This window comes from Achroia grisella, unplaced genomic scaffold (assembly GCF_030625045.1).
Source record: "Achroia grisella isolate CSIRO2021 unplaced genomic scaffold, CSIRO_AGI_Agris_v1 utg109, whole genome shotgun sequence".
In the NCBI taxonomy this organism is placed as follows: Eukaryota; Metazoa; Arthropoda; class Insecta; order Lepidoptera; family Pyralidae; genus Achroia; species Achroia grisella.
The window spans coordinates 4,504,510-4,522,242 of NW_026712573.1; the positions used below are offsets into that span (position 1 = coordinate 4,504,510).

Genomic DNA, 17,733 nt, shown 5'->3' on the forward strand with positions numbered 1-17,733 from the left:
TAAAAAATAAATTATGGTCATTTGAGCGAGAGCCTCTATTGATATTAAGTACCCACTTAATATCAATAGATATTCTCATTTCTTGACGTTATAGTAAACGCAATACTAAACATGCCCACATTTTGCCTGGTAAGTTTGAATTCAATGTTTTTTATTCATGTAATTGGAATAGCAAATAGGCTGTCTGTCCATCTGATGGTAAGTGGTAACTGTCGCCCATATACATGGGCACCACAGGCTATAATTTAAAAAGATATTATGTAATTTGGGCAATACATAATTATAAGTGTGATGCAGACGAAGTCGTGCGGGTGGGTCAGCTTGTAGATAATAATTTATGGTAACTCTTCATTCCAGGTCAAGCAGGCTACTCGGCTTACAAGTACGTGCCATATGGGCCCGTGTTGGAAGTCTTGCCGTACTTATCGCGGCGTGCCAACGAGAACCGCGGCTTCCTTGTCAAAATCAAGAAAGAGAAGGGACTCATCCTCAAGGAAATATTCCGTCGTATCTTCACCGGTCAGGTCTTATACAAACCTGAAGGCAAATACACGCCCGTGTAAATCTTAGCCTTCAATCATTGCGTTATAGTCTAATTTGCGTTGTACGGTTCACACGCTTGTAGCGTGACAAATTGAGTCCAGTGAATATTGCGATTTCAAAATTGAACTTGTAACTAATTGTTTAGGATTCGTTTTCGAGTGCAGTGTCCCTGGACGACGACCTAATCCCATAGTATGAATGGACAGTGTGAGATATGGCTAAATTTAAGTGTATAAATTGATTTAGTGCTTGATTCAGTATTTTATTTATTAACGAATTTAATTTATCAACGCTTACATCAGTAGGGTTACGTAGTACGCTGTTATAAACAATTATTATGTGTTGAATAGTCATTGAGTTTTTACGTCCTTGTAACTATAATTATAGTAATTCCGATAATTGTATTGCAGGGTTGTATTCAAAATGTAGGTACCGCCATATTTATTTTAATGTTTAATTATTTATTTGTTTAGAAATATGTTTGTAATGACCGCAAATCAGAACAACCCTTCAATATCTGTCAACACACATATGTGACATTTGTCAATATGACAAACTTCATTTCAACAGTTTAGCTCCGCTCCATACTTGTTGTACAGACTTTTGAAAGTCGTCTGACAATCTCATGTCGATTAGGTTATTATTTATTATTTTCAATATCTGAGCAGAGGTTACGGAAAGCAGACACTTTCAAGCGAGTTTATTGCTGACTTTGAAAGTGTTTAAGTGGAAATCAAATAAGAATATTTTTTTAGACACGACCGATATAAGCTATGTTACTGGAACGTAAATGATCTAACGTATCTGTGAAATAAATATTCGATAATGCTAAAAAAAGATAAATAGCGTTTCTTTTTATCATCTATTCGACATGATTTCAATTTGAATTTGTCAAAAGTTAACCTGCTGCTAATAGCATACTCGAATCGTGAGCAAGTGTCCACTGGTCTTTAGGGACTCTGACAGATCTGAGAAGATAGAATATGTAAAACAGATAAAAAAGATAAGTTTGTCATTATGACAAATGTCGCCCTTCGTGCGTGTTTGCACTCATTCTCATTTTGCTTTTAGGTAAAAATATATAATTACACGGAAATTTGGTTTTAGTAATACCATCCTAGGATGACTGGCGGAATTTTCAACTTCTGTTCAGACAATAATATGTCGGATTCTGTAGTATTGTTATTAGAATATGATATTAGGAGGTTTAAATTTTCAGTAGTGTATTGGGATCGGTATTTTATTGTGTGAATAGATTAATGATTGTGAATTAATGAATTCAAACACGCGCCGGTCGCACTGACTCGTTTCTTATTTAATTTTCATTACGCAAAATATTAAACGTTGCGATTTGAGAAATAAATGATTACTTATAAATGTTGTGAATGGTTAATTTATGATTATTGTAGCTATGTAGCTAAAATATCATTAATGAAACTGTCAATTTAACTTATAATGATTTACGCATTGCATGTTATTTAGGTTTTGACAATAAATTAATCAATTACTACATTTTAATAGTGAACAATATAATTATTTAAAATTTCGATCAAACGAATGTCAATGAATCAAAGAGCTAATAAATTCCAATGAATTATCATTATTTAAGAGAGACGATAAAAATAATTTCATTAGCGCTACAATGCTAATAAAACATTCATTGTTATCATCTCGGTTATCAATCAGTTTGCTGACATTCGTAAAATATTATTGGAATGTTGAAAAACAGAATCATTCGTACAAAAAAATATTTTCACAGCTTGCTGATGTGATACTTCTACGTCTTTTTTAAATATATTCAAAATTTGTCAAATGTTTTGTTAATTAAATTCATAAAATGAATTTTATAACATACTTCCATGAAGTGGAAATGGTTGAATATTTATAAACTACTTATAGAAGCAAAGAAGAAAGAGAATAAGAATTACTTTACCACACTGAAATAGTGTCTTGGTAAATGATTTCTCTTTATTTTACTTAAAACTTTTATATGATGCTGAAAAAATAAAATAATTAGGATGAATCTCACTCAAGCGTAATCAACCGCTTTGTAATCTCTTGTATTTTGTACGAAGACGCTAATTGCGGACTATCATCTGTCTAATATATACCAGGGCACCGCCTTTAGCGTAAAAAATGTTGAAAATCTAATTATAACATAATAATAAAAGTATTTCAGATACAAAATGTTCAATTATAATTTCTTATTGCATTACTAATGGTTAAGTTATTAAAATAACTAAGTCAAGGCAATCTACACCATATGTTTATAAATATTTCTCAAATTTAATACATTTATAGGCGTGTACATGAAATAAACTTAACCAATTTACATTCATTTACAATTCGGACTCCTTGTTATCTAAATTTTTATGTCAACTATTAAATTCGTATAAAAATAATTATGACAAATTTTTAAGATTTATGAGCTCAATCACTATGTAGAAATGTTGATATTCGCAGTTCCTAACTAACTATAGGTTCAACAAAAGCTTTTTCTCTTTAAATGGAAACTATTGATAGTTGAACGTGTTATTGATAAAGGTAATGTAACGGCGGAACTACAGTAATAGTCGCAGGCTACGAATAATTATTTTAAGTTATTGTAACAATAATTAATTAATGCATTGTAAGGCTACGTAGATTATACATATAGATACATATCTATACATCTCTGTAGCCTTACATACATAGCCATACAACGGACATTAAAATTGGACCGCATAACTATCAATTAGTTTTCTTTTCTTTATTTTTAGTATTATGTTGTATTGTTGTTTTATTTATGCAATGTGTAAAATTATTTGAATCTTTGTTTCTTGTAAATTTTATTTATAAACAATTTACAATGTTCTTATCGGCTAATTATGTGATGCTATTTTTAGAATATTTTACGTATAGACTTTTAATAAAGACAAGGATCGTTTTCATGAGTATTTTTTTTTATTTTTAGTTATATTTATTTTCCCTTAGAATGGCATGGTTGTATATTATTTTGGAAATTATTGATTTATGTTTTAGTTTAATGGCAAAGAAATTTGACATCATTATCATTTTACGCAGAAATAATTATAAGCATCCGCTTATTATAGCTTTTGTGTTTGTATTTATATAGAAATTTTGCGGAAATATACCAATCAATATTCCAGTTGCCTAATATATCTATTTATTAAACTGGATATCAGACTGGATGTCATTAAAAAAGATACTAAATCTTTTTTAATGACAGTTACGGATTCTTTCTTTTTTCAAATGAACCGTGATCATATTAGCCCTCTATCTCGTTTCATTAATTAATTCAATAAACCGTATAGACCATAACCAGATCTGAGAAGGCAAAAGCATTGTATAAATGCTGTTCGAGTATCATAAGTTATAAGACTATACAAACTACAGTTTTTTTATTGATTTAATATTAAATTTACTAGATATTTAGGGTACATTTATATAAGACAATAATGTTTATATGTTATTGTATGGATCTTCATTGATTATTAACATTGTAATGAAATATCGTGTTTATGCCTATTTCAAAGTCGTTTGAAATTTGTGTATTAGTATTTTTAATGGTGTCATAAATAATCATTAAAACATATAACTTACATAATAATTATTTATTTAATTCATTCTTCATTAATTTCTACATATAAAATACAAATAATTTATTATTGTTTTTAATTCTGTACGTAATATGTCAGAATTTATTTTTTTTACGCAATGACTCCATCGGAGTTCCGATGATTTTGCCAATGTGTTATAAAAATGTAATTTACTTTATTAATAAAGATCTTTAGTCATTATTAAGTTGAATATATTATGAAGTTATGATAAATTTGAATTAGTTTCATGACGCTTTGCAAATCACTGACACTATTGTGTCAAAAAGAACATTCTAAGTAGATGTATATATTAAAAATACAAAAGACAGATTATGTCTGTAGCGCTGAACGCTGTCACAGATTATACCCGCCAATATTTTTAATCAAATGTAGATATTAAAATTGACCCATCCTTTGTCACATTTTGACGACCATCTACCGCACTCTTAATGTGTACCGTGATGTATAGGTGATACATAATTCGAAGTGTGACAATTATCAACATTCAGCCTTGTAGCAACGGAATAGCATTTATAAAGCGTAGCTATAATCGGTATATATTGGAGATGACATTTTGCAGTCGAAGTTATACAATTTCCTAAGTGATAATAATCCATTAATCAGGATTATTTGTGTGGTTGACACATGAACTTCTTATTTGGACGGCATTTTGTCTTTATAATATTAGCTTCAGTAGTAGAGACGGACAAAATCTTAAGAATCTCTTTCTCTTTCTCTAGCTTGGTATATTCCAAAGGATTTGGGAGAATGGAAGTAAGGAGGCAAATTATCTCAACCGTCAGGAACTATAACACATGAAAATATCACTGGCGTCACAGGATATTATACTGTGATGTCTACGGATCTATTCATGTCAATAAGCGATGGTGACTACTTACATGAGGGCCGTCAGCTTATTAAAAGATATATTTAGAGTATTGGATGTAACGAAAAGTTCGTACCTATTGCAGGTATTTGTAGGTTGTTAAAAATTGAGACACCACATTTTGCTGTCCTATTCTATCTCGTACAGTTTGTTTTCTTATGGTCTATGATAATATAATTGAAATGATGTTGTTTACTGTGAGTATCAGGAACTAAGAATATTTTTTTTTTCACGTTAAAGGATTACCAATGTATGGCGGGGTGATCTTATGAGAAAATTAATTATAATTCAACGGCAAATAGTTTAAAAGGAAATGGCTTAATTTTCATATTTTAGTTATTAGCGACGGCGAAATATGGCTTAGTTTAGTCTAGTAATATTGAAATAAAGTACGTGTTAATGTTTATATTGGCTTTTATTTCTAACGATTCCTGTCGGATTCATACATCAAAGATCGTGACTTCCAATCTGGCAGACACGAAAAAAAATTGGGATAGTTATATCCCTCCTCTCTAACTCACACTCCGGCGACGGAAATACAACAGACTATTTAATTAGAGAAATATAAATTATATTTTTTGAAATAATATATGATAATGATAATATGAATAGTCATGTTTTATTTTATTCTACCACTACATACTGACGATCACTGAAGAATGCCAAGACGAGCGTGAGGTCAGGACAGTTAGCGCATCGTGGCTGTTTTATCCATATAGAATGAACTTCGATAATTTCCAGAAAAGGTCGTGTGGAGGTCGAACCGACATGGTACATTACTAGCTATGGGTCTAATCCCCACAAGGCCCCCTCCTTGTGGGGATTGTTAGTAATGTAGATTGATTATCTTATTGCTAGCAATGTACCATGTCAGGTTGACCTCCACGCGGTTCCCCCTGGGAACCATCGTGATAAATTCTTGGTGAATTTGTCACGATGGGCTAACTGACCTGACTTCATGCTCATCTTATCATACTCCACTGGTGTCCCGCCAGCGTAAACTGTTAGCGCAAGGTGTACCATTCCATTATCATCCATAAAAAAAAACCCCCACAAGGAAAGGACGTTCAGGATGGTGCCAAAAACTGAATATTTTTTCTACTACTCCATTTGTTAGTAATATACTATACTATTGGTACTATATACATATATGTGGTAATATCGTGAGTGGACTTGAAGAAAAGACTTACAATATTTAATTATTTATTTACGTCTTTACATCGTCTTACATCGTTCTGTCAACACCTTCAATTTTTTTTTAATAAAATTAATACGCATAAATCCTCCTTCCACATATATATAGGTATAATAAATAAGTAGTAATTTTAAATGCTGAATAATAAAATATCCCAAAAAAAGAACCACAGTAGACTAGTCTGAGGGCACCGCTAAGGTGAATCCTTCGGCTCAGCCGTCGTAATTTCGATCCCCGTTTGAATTGGACGGGGTTCGATCGGAAGGGTGTGAAAGAACGGGTCGTGTAAAGGTGTAGAAAGGTTAAAAAATAAAACGCAACATGTATCAGTCAACAATCGTCAGTTTACTCTTCTTTTACAATTAATACAAAGTTAATCTAACACATTAATATCAACAACAATATTTCATAGAAAAACTAGCTATTACTCGCTAATTTGTCTGCTTTTCGGATAAGAAACAACCTACATCCTTCATCTTCATTATATGATGGTTGAACTTTATTAAATTTGTTTAGTCATAAAAAGGTATAGATAGTCACACGTGAGTATTTTTATCATTAGTAAGGATAGGTATGGACATTTTGATTTTGATGAAATGATGATAGGTATATTGTGGCGAAAATAAGCTTAAAACTCCTTAAACGATTAAACTCCGTCCGAACGAACCGTGCTAATAATACCGTTCGACTAGTGCCTTGGTTGCTACGTCTTTGCAAATAGTTCGTTCAGACCGAACTTTATAATGTGAGTCTTTTGACTGCCCAGTTATCTAGCGGTTTACACTTTTTACTTTCAATATTCGCGGGGTTCAATTCGTCGCACGGCACAAACATTTTGCATTCATGAGTAGGATTCTTTATATTGGTGTTTTCTATGTATATTATGTATTTACAAACAAAATTGTGTCTATGTATATCTATCAGTTATCTAGTACCCATAACACAAGTTCTGCTTAGCTTGGGACTAGATGGCACTGTGTGAATTGTCTAAGAATATTAACACTCACGGATAGTGTAGCTTCCTAGAGGAGAAAGAATTTTTTAAATCGGTACAGTAAGTAGTTTTGGAGCCTATTCAATACAATCAAACAAAAAAAACAAACAAACAAACTTTTCCTCTTTCTAATATTAGTATAGATGACTATTTTTATGTCTATCATTATTCTTTATTTTAATGTTATTATTACAAAAAAGATGCTCCTAATTTGAGGTAATTTTGTCTCTATCATTAGGTACTTTAAATTTGTAATATATTCAATTATTGTGCGAAATTGTGTACAGTGTACAATAGAATGTAAGTCAAAGGCATTTTTGTTTTTATTTGTATAATTTTGTTAGAAATATTCAAAGCTTTCTCTGGTTTAAGATCCATCATGAATTTAATAAATATATCTAACGTTGGTTGAAAGATACTATCAATAGGTACTCCGATATTATTTGATATGTTGAAATATGACATGTTTATAAAAGTAAATCAATCAACAAATCATCAAGATATAGAAGAATGTTTATAAAACAACACAGCCCATGATGAAAGCTGTTTATTAGATACTTAATTGCTGTAGGTATATAAACATGAAATTGTAAAAATAACAATATGATTTGCTCAACATTTAGATACATTTATTATCTAAATGTTTAAATCTAATGTACAAATCGTAATAAATATTACATTTAAAAAATTTTATTCATTGTAACTTCACATGTGAAACGACCAACTTGCGTTATTAGAACCAGGGGCAGTATAGCATTGGAGGAATGGGATCCTTGCATGCTGCATAATATGATAAAATAAAAAATATAATAAAATCATTTAATTGTTCAATATTGCATTAAATAATGAAAAATAACTTATATCGTTTAAATGGAAGCCTTTCATTTAACACTGTTCTTGTTCAAAATTTAGTTTTTATGTATTTGTACTTCATGATTTTTTTTACTAACTGAATAATAATGAGTTACAATAATTTAATTTCCTAAGTTGAATTACAAAATTTCGAAATTGATACAAGTTTTTTTTTTAAATAATGCTTATAGTAATATAAATTCGTAAGTGAGTATGTCGGTTTAGTATTTATTAGAACATCAGAAAAAACTTACAGACACCTACCGACATTGACATCGCTGTACTCCAGTCAGCTCGTGACTACGGCTAGTGCAACTTAGTCGAAACGTCGAGATAAATAAATTCCTAAATAACTGCCTTTACACGTATGCTCTTTCACGCGCTAATAGTCTTTCACGCAGGAAATAATGAGCATGTAAATTTAGACACAGAGAACAAAAAAAAACCGCGCGCGTCGCCAGCTCGCGCATTCTTTCGTACGTACTTTAGCGTCTGTAATAATTATCACTGCAAAATGGCGGACACTGACTATAGAACAAAACATAATTAAAGAGTTATTGATAATTTTAAAATCTTAATTGTGTATTGGAAAGTAAAATCTATGTAATAGAATAAAGAAAAGAAAGTTAAATGACATGATTCACATACGCAAACACGCGCGAAATAGAACATGAAAAATAGTTTACGGTAGCGCGCCCTGGCTTTTCCGCGCTAAATCGCGTGCCCTCCTGTGTACTTTATAATTTATAAAAGTATAATTACGGTAAAAAGAAATAAAATATGTTATGTCGATTATATTTTATAAACATGTCGCGGAGATATACAGAATAGCATTACAGATCGCGGGTAAAAGAACGTATCGTTTAAAGGCAGTTATTTACCATAAAATTATTCGTGTTATATCCCGACTTAATATTAAAAAGTGTAAACTTTAGTGTGAGAATCACAGTGGCACTGTTGAAGCTTTAAAACGTCAGTTGCGTCATGTCGTTTGATTATAGTCATCACTGTTCTATGGAGACGTGTCATCACATCATATAATTATTAGCTAATGACGTGACAGGCGACGACGCCGTCCTCGGCTGCGTCATCAGACGCGGGCGCTAATGAGGCGAGTTGCGTCGCCGTGGCCCTTCGCTAGGACCTGTGCCGACCTGCTTCACCTGAAATCAGATAGATAGTTAATTATTTTATTACACACTAGCTGCGACTTCGTCCGCGTAAAATAGTGTCCAGGACCAAATAGTTAAATATATATATAATCTAACCCAATAAAAGCGAAAATAAAAAAGTTCCATCGTTGTAGCTTCAAAAATGAGAAATTTACATACAGAATTCGATACAACTTCGATTCTAGGTTTGGAAATGACGACACTTCCATACAATATTTCATCTCCTTTTCAATCCCTTATAACCCTTTTTCTTTATGTATAAATATAAACATATAACAGCCTAAAAAATGATTATTTTATTACACATAACAGATAGGACTAGATATTACTACCGACATTTTCTTCACAAACTTTTATCTCCTATTTCGCACTTTGTCTGATTATTTAAGATACAAAATAGATATTATAGATACAATCTATCTTGCTCGGACTCTTTGACATCTTCGGTGGTTTAGCGGTTTAGCACTTCACTTTACTTCTAAGGGTCGCGGGTTCGATTTCTCCCACGATGCAAATATTTGTATTCGTGACCTGACCTGACCTGACCTTTTGCTCGTCGTCCAGTGGTGCCCATCAAGCGTAAAGACAGGGCAACATTCCCCCAGGCGGATGCCCATACCATTATCATCAATTAAATGAAGCCTAGCGAATATTCGGTATTCGGCAGAATGACTGTAGCTATCTCTAATGTACAGGTACCACTCGCATGCTTATTTCATTATTACGCTCTTCTTCATACGTACCACGGCGCAGGCGCAGCTCAAGGGCGGCATGCGCAAGCAGCGCAGCGGCAAGCGCGGCGGCGAGTGTTGCCAGCTGCGCGCGCACGCAAACGAACTGTCGCGCTGCGCACGCCGCCGCCAGGCCTACGTGGCGCGCGCCCAGCGTCGCCGCCCACGGTCCGCGCCACCCCGCGCCGCCCACGCACGCGCCCACCTGGCAACACTCACTGTTCAATCTACTGAACGTTTATTATATATCTAACAACCTATCCAGATCTTTATCTTTGGCTCTGACCTGCTGTACCGTTTTTAAATAACTAACTTAAATATAAGTTTAATATTAAAAATAAATTCTTGAGGTATGTATTATTGGCTTTACTATGTAACACTATATATTATGTATAAATTTAAATAAGCTGTTGATTATCTAAAATAAATAAATAAATAAACGTTTACACGCAACAAACAATCATATTCAAATTCAAAAATATTTATTGATGATGTAAAAATTTGTAGATTATATTTTTTCCCTACTGTATAAAATAGTTTTAATCGCAGAGTTTTTTGCGCGCGCCAGGGCGCTACACTCCGGAGCCCCCGACGACCCTCTGACCGATCCCCAATTCAGTCCAATTCAAACGGGGACCAAAATCACGACTGCCCAAGCAGAGTTGTTACACTTAGGTGACCCCCTTCTGTCACATCAACGTGTGAATAAATTTATGGATGAGCCCTAGAAATTATCAAAGCATGACCGGAAGCACGTTTCATTCTTTGTAACACTTAGGCTACCCCTTCCCTCCCATCAAAGTGTGTCGTAATTTGTGGATGAGCCTAAAAATGATGAAAGCGTGACCTGCAGAATGCTTCATTCTATGTCACACTTAGGCAACCCCCTTCTGTCACACCAACGGGTGATGTAATTTATGTATGAGTCTAAAAATGATGAAAGTGTATCATAATTTATGGTTGAGCATAAAATGATAAAAGTGTGACCTGCAGTACGTCCCAGAGCGCGGCGCAGGCACCCCAAGCGGCGGCGGCGACAGCTGGCAATGCGAGGTCTGTGCGCGCGGCCCTCCACCGCAGCAGCGCCAACATCAGCGACGCGTGCGCCGCCGCTCCGCCCGCCGCTAGAGCGCCGCGCCGCCCCCGTGCAGCCGCCATGCTCAGCGTTGCCGCCGCCAGTGCCTGCAAATGTGCTTATCATGACAATTCACGAACTAAGTAGAAATGTGTTAGATCAACTCCTGTATTTGCATTCATGAATATCATTATTTGTACTGGTCTGGGTGTTTTCTATATATATTATGTATGTATTTAAAAAAAAAACAAAAATTACTAAGTATTTACATCATATCAGTTGTGGAGTACCCATAACACAAGCTCTGTTTACCGTGGGACTAGATGGCGCTGTGTTAATTGTTAGGGTTATTTATTTATTTATCCAACACAAGCTCTGCATCTGCTTCTGCATTTATAATATCGACCCTGGACAATTCACAATACGCTTTATAGTCACGAGCTAAGCAGAGTTTGTGTTAGATCAATGCCTGCACATACAGTCATAGGTAATATCACAGATAATATAATATTACATAGTAATATTATGTTATCTGTGGTCATAGTAACTACCGTTGACAGGGGGAAAGGAGATTGTTATTGGCCTATTAGCGTAAGCAACATTTCCCACAGCCAGACGCACCATACTATTACCATCAACTATCTACTCGTCCCGGCTGCGCCCGGGTATACATGTATTATATTAAATATAAACCTTCCTCTAGAATCACTCTATCTATTAAACAACTGCTTCAAAATCTGTTGCGTAATTTTAAAGATTTAAGCATACATAGGGACGTACAGACTGCGATTGCGACTTTGTTTTGTACAATGTAATTAAAAAAAAGCCCAGCCGAATGTATGGTATTCGGCAGAAGTCATTCTGAGTCATACCGAGCATCTCTATGACGACAGATGGACATATAGATCCCTAATGTGGCGACCTAGGATGGGAAGCAGAAGCGTAGCCAGACCAACCGCCAGATGGTCTGACGACCTCAAAAAGACGGCGACGGATGCGCCACATATAGAAGTGGAAAACTATGCAAGAGGCATACGTCCAGCAGTGGACTTTATGCTGAAAGAGAAGAAGAGAGAGAGAGATCACTAGTGTACAGGTACCACTCGCACGCTTATTTCATTATTACGCTCGTCTACATACGTACCACGGCATAGGCGTAACTCGAGGGCGACATGCGACTCAGTAATGTGGACTAATAACCCTGCTGCTAGCAATGTATACTGTCAGGTTGATATTCACGCGGTCAACCATCGTGATAAATCCTAATCAATTTACCAACAGGGGCTTACTGACCTAACATATCATCCACTACTGGTTCTTCATCAGGTTAAACCGTTAGTGTTGGCGGATGCTCCATTCCATTATAATCCTTATAAAAAAATCTACTTTCCGCAATTTACGCCGCACTTTATAGAGTCAAATTAAGCACTTGTATTGGTCACACTAGACCATTGGTTCCCAAATAGTTTTTGCTGCGTACCACTTCAAAAAATACCTCAAACCTTGCATACCCCTTATTGTAGCAATCACACTAATATTATAAATGTGAAAGTTTGTGAGTGTGTGTATGTTTGTTTTACTGATAGTCGCACGTACCCCTGGATGCAACTTCATGTACCCCCGGGGGTACGTACCACTAATTGGGAAACATCGCACTAGATAACTGATAAAAATACTTAAGTACATTTTTTAAAATATATTTTAGGCCTAGGTGGTCTAGCGATTTAGCACACAACGTTACTATATACAACGCGTACAAGACAACAAGTGTTTATACCGTGAGAGGAATCGAACCCTCGGTCATCGGAAGTAAGGCAGTGTGTTAAACCACGAGACTACCTCGGCTATCAAATCAATATATATGTATATTTATTCTAACTTAAGTTGAAATGCTACAATTCTATTGGTTTTACTGCGTTTGCATACCTGTAAACAGCCTGCACCGAACAAGGCTCTCCAAGCACAGCTCCACCCACCCACACAGACACCGTACCACTGTAAACGAAAGTAAATTACTATTTATTACATACTTGCTTTTACGGGCGACTTCGTCTGTTATGTCTGTGATAAAATATATCCAATGTCCGTACTCGTGATACAATGTACAGTCACGTCAAATATCATTAACAATAAGATCAATTTTAACTTTCTACTTTAACATTAAAATCATGGTTTAATCGTCAAAAGTAACAAGTCAAAAGTAACAGTAACAAACAGATAGACAGATTTTATAAGTTATTATATATATCTAGAAATATTTTAACATAATATTAATAACCGGGTGGACGGAATTGTAAATAATGAAGACGAATGGGCAACTTGCTTACAAAAATGTTGCGAAATCGACGACAAACTTGACCTCATACTCATCCTAACATCCTCCGCTGGTGCTCCTTATATTGTTAGTGCAAGTGGGTGCACCATTCCATTAAAAACATAGAATAATTCACACAGTGCTATCTACACACCAAGTAAAACGTGGACTTGTCTTGTGTGACTGTTGTGTTTACTGTATCATCATCATTTCAACTTGGAAGACGCCCACTGCTTACTGCAACATCGACAGTTGACAATACCACAGATAACATAATATTACATACAGATACCCCATCCCATACTAGAAAATGGTTCCTTCCTAACTCGGGCTATTCTTCGGGCTATTTTATTTCGCCACCGTAGCCGCTAGATGTCGCTAGATCTGAAGCAGTTCGGATTACTAGTGGGTGCTTAGTAACAAAGCATGAAAATAGATGGCAGTCAATTCAGTCTACATGACATCTGTTTTGCAAAGATATGTATATAATAGATATGTAGGTAACTGTATCGTGTACCTCATTAGGGACGATTCAAGATTCAATGTAAATGTGTAGGTATAATATCGTTAGCCGACACTCTGCAGATATGGCTTATGTGCCAATGTATATACCTATTATGTTATGGTTTATTTTACATTCCATGCCTATTTTTTTGATATGTTGTAACGCGTCTGCGCTATACGTATAGCCCGATTTTGATACTTTTATACTCGTACGTATCAAAATCGGGCTATATGATTTTTTATTTCAATCGTTATGTGTAAGAGACTGGTTTTAGCTACAATTAATTTACTGGTATATACTTCATGTATTCTACGATGTACCCCTCTTTTCCCTAATGAGAATTCCGCTATATCTTATATATAAATTTTGTATCACAGTGTTAGTTGCCATATTTCTCCCACATTTTGATGAAATTTGATATGTATACTTGCCAGGTCTGAGGTAGGGTTGTTATCTATTTTTTATACCCCTAAGTCATAGGGGTGGCCTACCCCGAAAAAATATTTTTTTGTATTATGGACAATTTTTTATTTATTTATAATATTACATTGAAAATACATACACGCCTAAATTTTCACCCGTCTTTCACCAACCCCTATTTTTAATAGCGATATTCTTACAAATATTATAAATGCTAAAGTAACTCAGTCTGTCTGTTTGTCTAGCTTTCACGCCAAAACTACTGAACTGATTTAATTGAAATTTGGTAGACAGATAATGTAGACCCTGAGAAAGGCTACTTTTTAATGCGAAAAAGTATTGAAAGGGGAAATGAAAGGCTATATGAGGATATCGTAATTTTTAAAGTCAGATCTTGTAAGATTAAGTGAACAGGGTTGGTCTAGGTTTTTCATTATTAGAAATGTGTAACGGGGTAACACGTTATTTAGTGCGAAATTGTGTATATTACAATAAAATTTAACGAGAAAATATTATAATGATGTCACTGGGACACTCATTGCCTTACTCCTATATCGTCCGTTAAACACGAGAGGCGCGCTCCTATTGGTTAATAGATGAGGTAGACGAGTCTCACGGCGCCGCAGCGTAAGTACTTACTATACATACGTAGTATACATATGGGTGTTACAAATGTTTTTATTACGAGTAATATTACTCTGTTATCTAAGCAAGTAATGTGTGCTTATTTTGAACTTGATAACATTCTGAATTACTCGTATATCTTTCAATATCTTTAGCGGTATAAACCAGGTTATGTACTACTACTAGTATTGTTAGTGAGGGATAAAGTTGATGAACAAAAATAAAACAATATTCGTATTAAAAATATATTCATCTAATATTTTTGGCATTATTTTTAAGTTTCTTCCAAATACAAGGGGTCTGACATGGGGTGTTATGTACCTACATTAAAAGATAATTTTTGAAATGTATGAAAGAAATGTATGTACCTACATTAAAATATAATTTTTGAAATGTATGAGATGTATGAAAGAAATGTATGTACCTACATAAAAAGTTCATTTTTGAAATGTATGAGAGAGATGTACGTACCTACATTAGAAGATGATTTTTGACATGTATGAAATGTATGTACCTACATAAAAAGTTCATTTTTGAAATGTATGAAAGAAATGTATGTACCTACATTAAAAGATAATTTTTGACATGTATGAAATGTATGAAAGAAATGTGTGTACCTACATTAAAAGATAATTTTTGACATGTATGAAATGTATGAAAGAAATGTAGTACCTACATTAAAATATAATTTTTTAAATGTATGAAAGTAATGTATGTACCTACATTAAAAGATAATTTTTGACATGTATGAAATGTATGTACCTACATAAAAAGTTCATTTTTGAAATGTATGAAATGTATGAAAGAAATGTATGTATGTACCTACATTAGAAGATAATTTTTGACATGTATGAAATGTATGTACCTACATTAAAATATAATTTTTTAAATGTATGAGATGTATGAAAGAAATGTATGTACCTACATAAAAAGTTCATTTTTGAAATGTATGAAAGAAATGTATGTACCTACATTAAAAGATAATTTTTGACATGTATGAAATGTATGAAAGAAATGTATGTACCTACATTAAAAGATAATTTTTGACATGTATGAAATGTATGTACCTACATAAAAAGTTCATTTTTGAAATGTATGAAATGTATGAAAGAAATGTATGTATGTACCTACATTAGAAGATAATTTTTGACATGTATGAAATGTATGTACCTACATTAAAATATATTTTTTTAAATGTATGAGATGTATGAAAGAAATGTATGTACCTACATAAAAAGTTCATTTTTGAAATGTATGAAATGTATGAATGAAATGTATGTACCTACATTAAAAGATAATTTTTGACATGCATGAAATGTGTGTACCTACATTAAAAGATAATTTTTGACATGTATGAAATGTATGAAAGAAATGTATGTACCTACATTAAAATATAATTTTTGAAATGTATGCACCGTACAATAACAATACACGTTAAACATCATACCACAGAGTCATACGCAAGTTAAAAACAAACTGCTATGATATATTAATGAGAAAGGAAAATCAACTTTATGGTATTCGAGTTAGGGTCGATTTCTCTCTTTTTTTAAATACTATTTTAATCTTACCAGTTGCCAGTATTCGAAGACAGCTACGATTCGTACTCGATATTTTAAATTATTATGTAATCGATTATTCAGTACAAATGTAAATAACCAACGACACTAATAATGTACTACTATATTCCGTTCTTTGAAACGGAACACTGCTATAATACATAATAATGAAAATTTACTGTTCACAACGACTCATTAAAAGCATCATCGAATAATGCGCTGTAATAAAATCCTGTTATCGATTATTCAAAAAAATCGATAATACATGTATTTATTTTTAATATGACAACACTTCATACATAAGTATTATTGGAAATAGTATTACTTGCTTGTTCGGCTATTTTTAATTTACTTAAAAAAATTTTATATGTTTAATTTACAATAATAATATATTAAGTGCTTATTATTGGAAAATATAAAAAAGACATTTAATTAGGCCGATACAAATGACGACAATGCCATCTATGAAAGCATTTTGAAAACATTGAGCCCCATATTAGCACTGATTAAAGTGTAATTAAGTACTGGAAAATAACAAAATGAGTAAATATATGAAAATTACTTTTCTACACGCATTATTTCATTTTAACATGTATATATAACTTTTTAAAAATTGATTAAACAGTTTTGAAAACACAGTTTTGTTTTTTAAAACGTTTGCAAAACTATGAAGAATTCCACCGATACCAATCACGCCATCTATATGCAACTTTTAGCAATAATAATGGCTACTGATAATGGCGTCGCTACTGTATGTGCAGTGATCAGAATAAAGACCAATATATGGGCTATAGTTATAACAATTCGTGCTCCTAATTTTTGAAGGATTAAAGGAGAGAAAGGCGCAATAACGGCAGCTATGGAGTGCATTAGAGCGAGAGGCATGGCAGCGGCTTCTGCACCGGCGAATGCTGTGAAAGGTAATAAGGCTGTCGCACAAAGTCCGCTTGATAGACAGAGGAGAGTAAAGCGGTTGACGATTGGTTTGGGCACTTTCGGTGGCTGTCTGGTAAGGAGCTTCCGAACAGATGCTGCACCGAGGGAAGATGCCGCGGAATCCCTCCTCCGAGGGACGACAGCCGGTTGTGCCACTCTCGATGGTGTTTTCGGTTTCTTCCACAGCCATTCTTTCTTGCAAATCGTGCTCACTGGAATCTGTAGAAAATATGCCGTACAGGTTATACTGTAATATAATTGAAAAAAAAAACACCTTTAACTGCTTCATTAGTCTGGAGGTTTAGCACACACCGTCTCACTTCTGATG

The 17,733-nt window shown here is 33.9% G+C and overlaps 2 protein-coding genes across 3 annotated transcripts in view; one reads left to right on the top strand and one right to left on the bottom strand.

The window, feature by feature from the left end:
- Positions 1-1,519, top strand: part of LOC131844423 (proline dehydrogenase 1, mitochondrial-like) — a 54,737-nt gene extending 53,218 nt beyond the window's left edge. The window contains exon 12 of one of the 2 annotated variants that reach the window (XM_059193307.1): positions 358-1,519. In XM_059193307.1, coding sequence (XP_059049290.1) covers positions 358-563 — 206 coding nt within the window. In that variant the 3' untranslated portion in view covers positions 564-1,519. The remainder of the gene's footprint in view (positions 1-357) is intronic. The other variant, XM_059193315.1, reaches the window with a different exon arrangement.
- A 6,686-nt stretch (positions 1,520-8,205) lies between these two features.
- Positions 8,206-17,733, bottom strand: part of LOC131848199 (uncharacterized) — a 32,886-nt gene continuing 23,358 nt past the window's right edge. The window contains exons 3-7 of the mRNA XM_059197985.1: positions 17,202-17,624; positions 12,974-13,042; positions 10,960-11,154; positions 9,985-10,177; positions 8,206-9,232 (exon numbers count right to left, since the gene is read on the bottom strand). Coding sequence (XP_059053968.1) covers positions 9,207-9,232; positions 9,985-10,177; positions 10,960-11,154; positions 12,974-13,042; positions 17,202-17,624 — 906 coding nt within the window. The 3' untranslated portion in view covers positions 8,206-9,206. The remainder of the gene's footprint in view (positions 9,233-9,984; positions 10,178-10,959; positions 11,155-12,973; positions 13,043-17,201; positions 17,625-17,733) is intronic.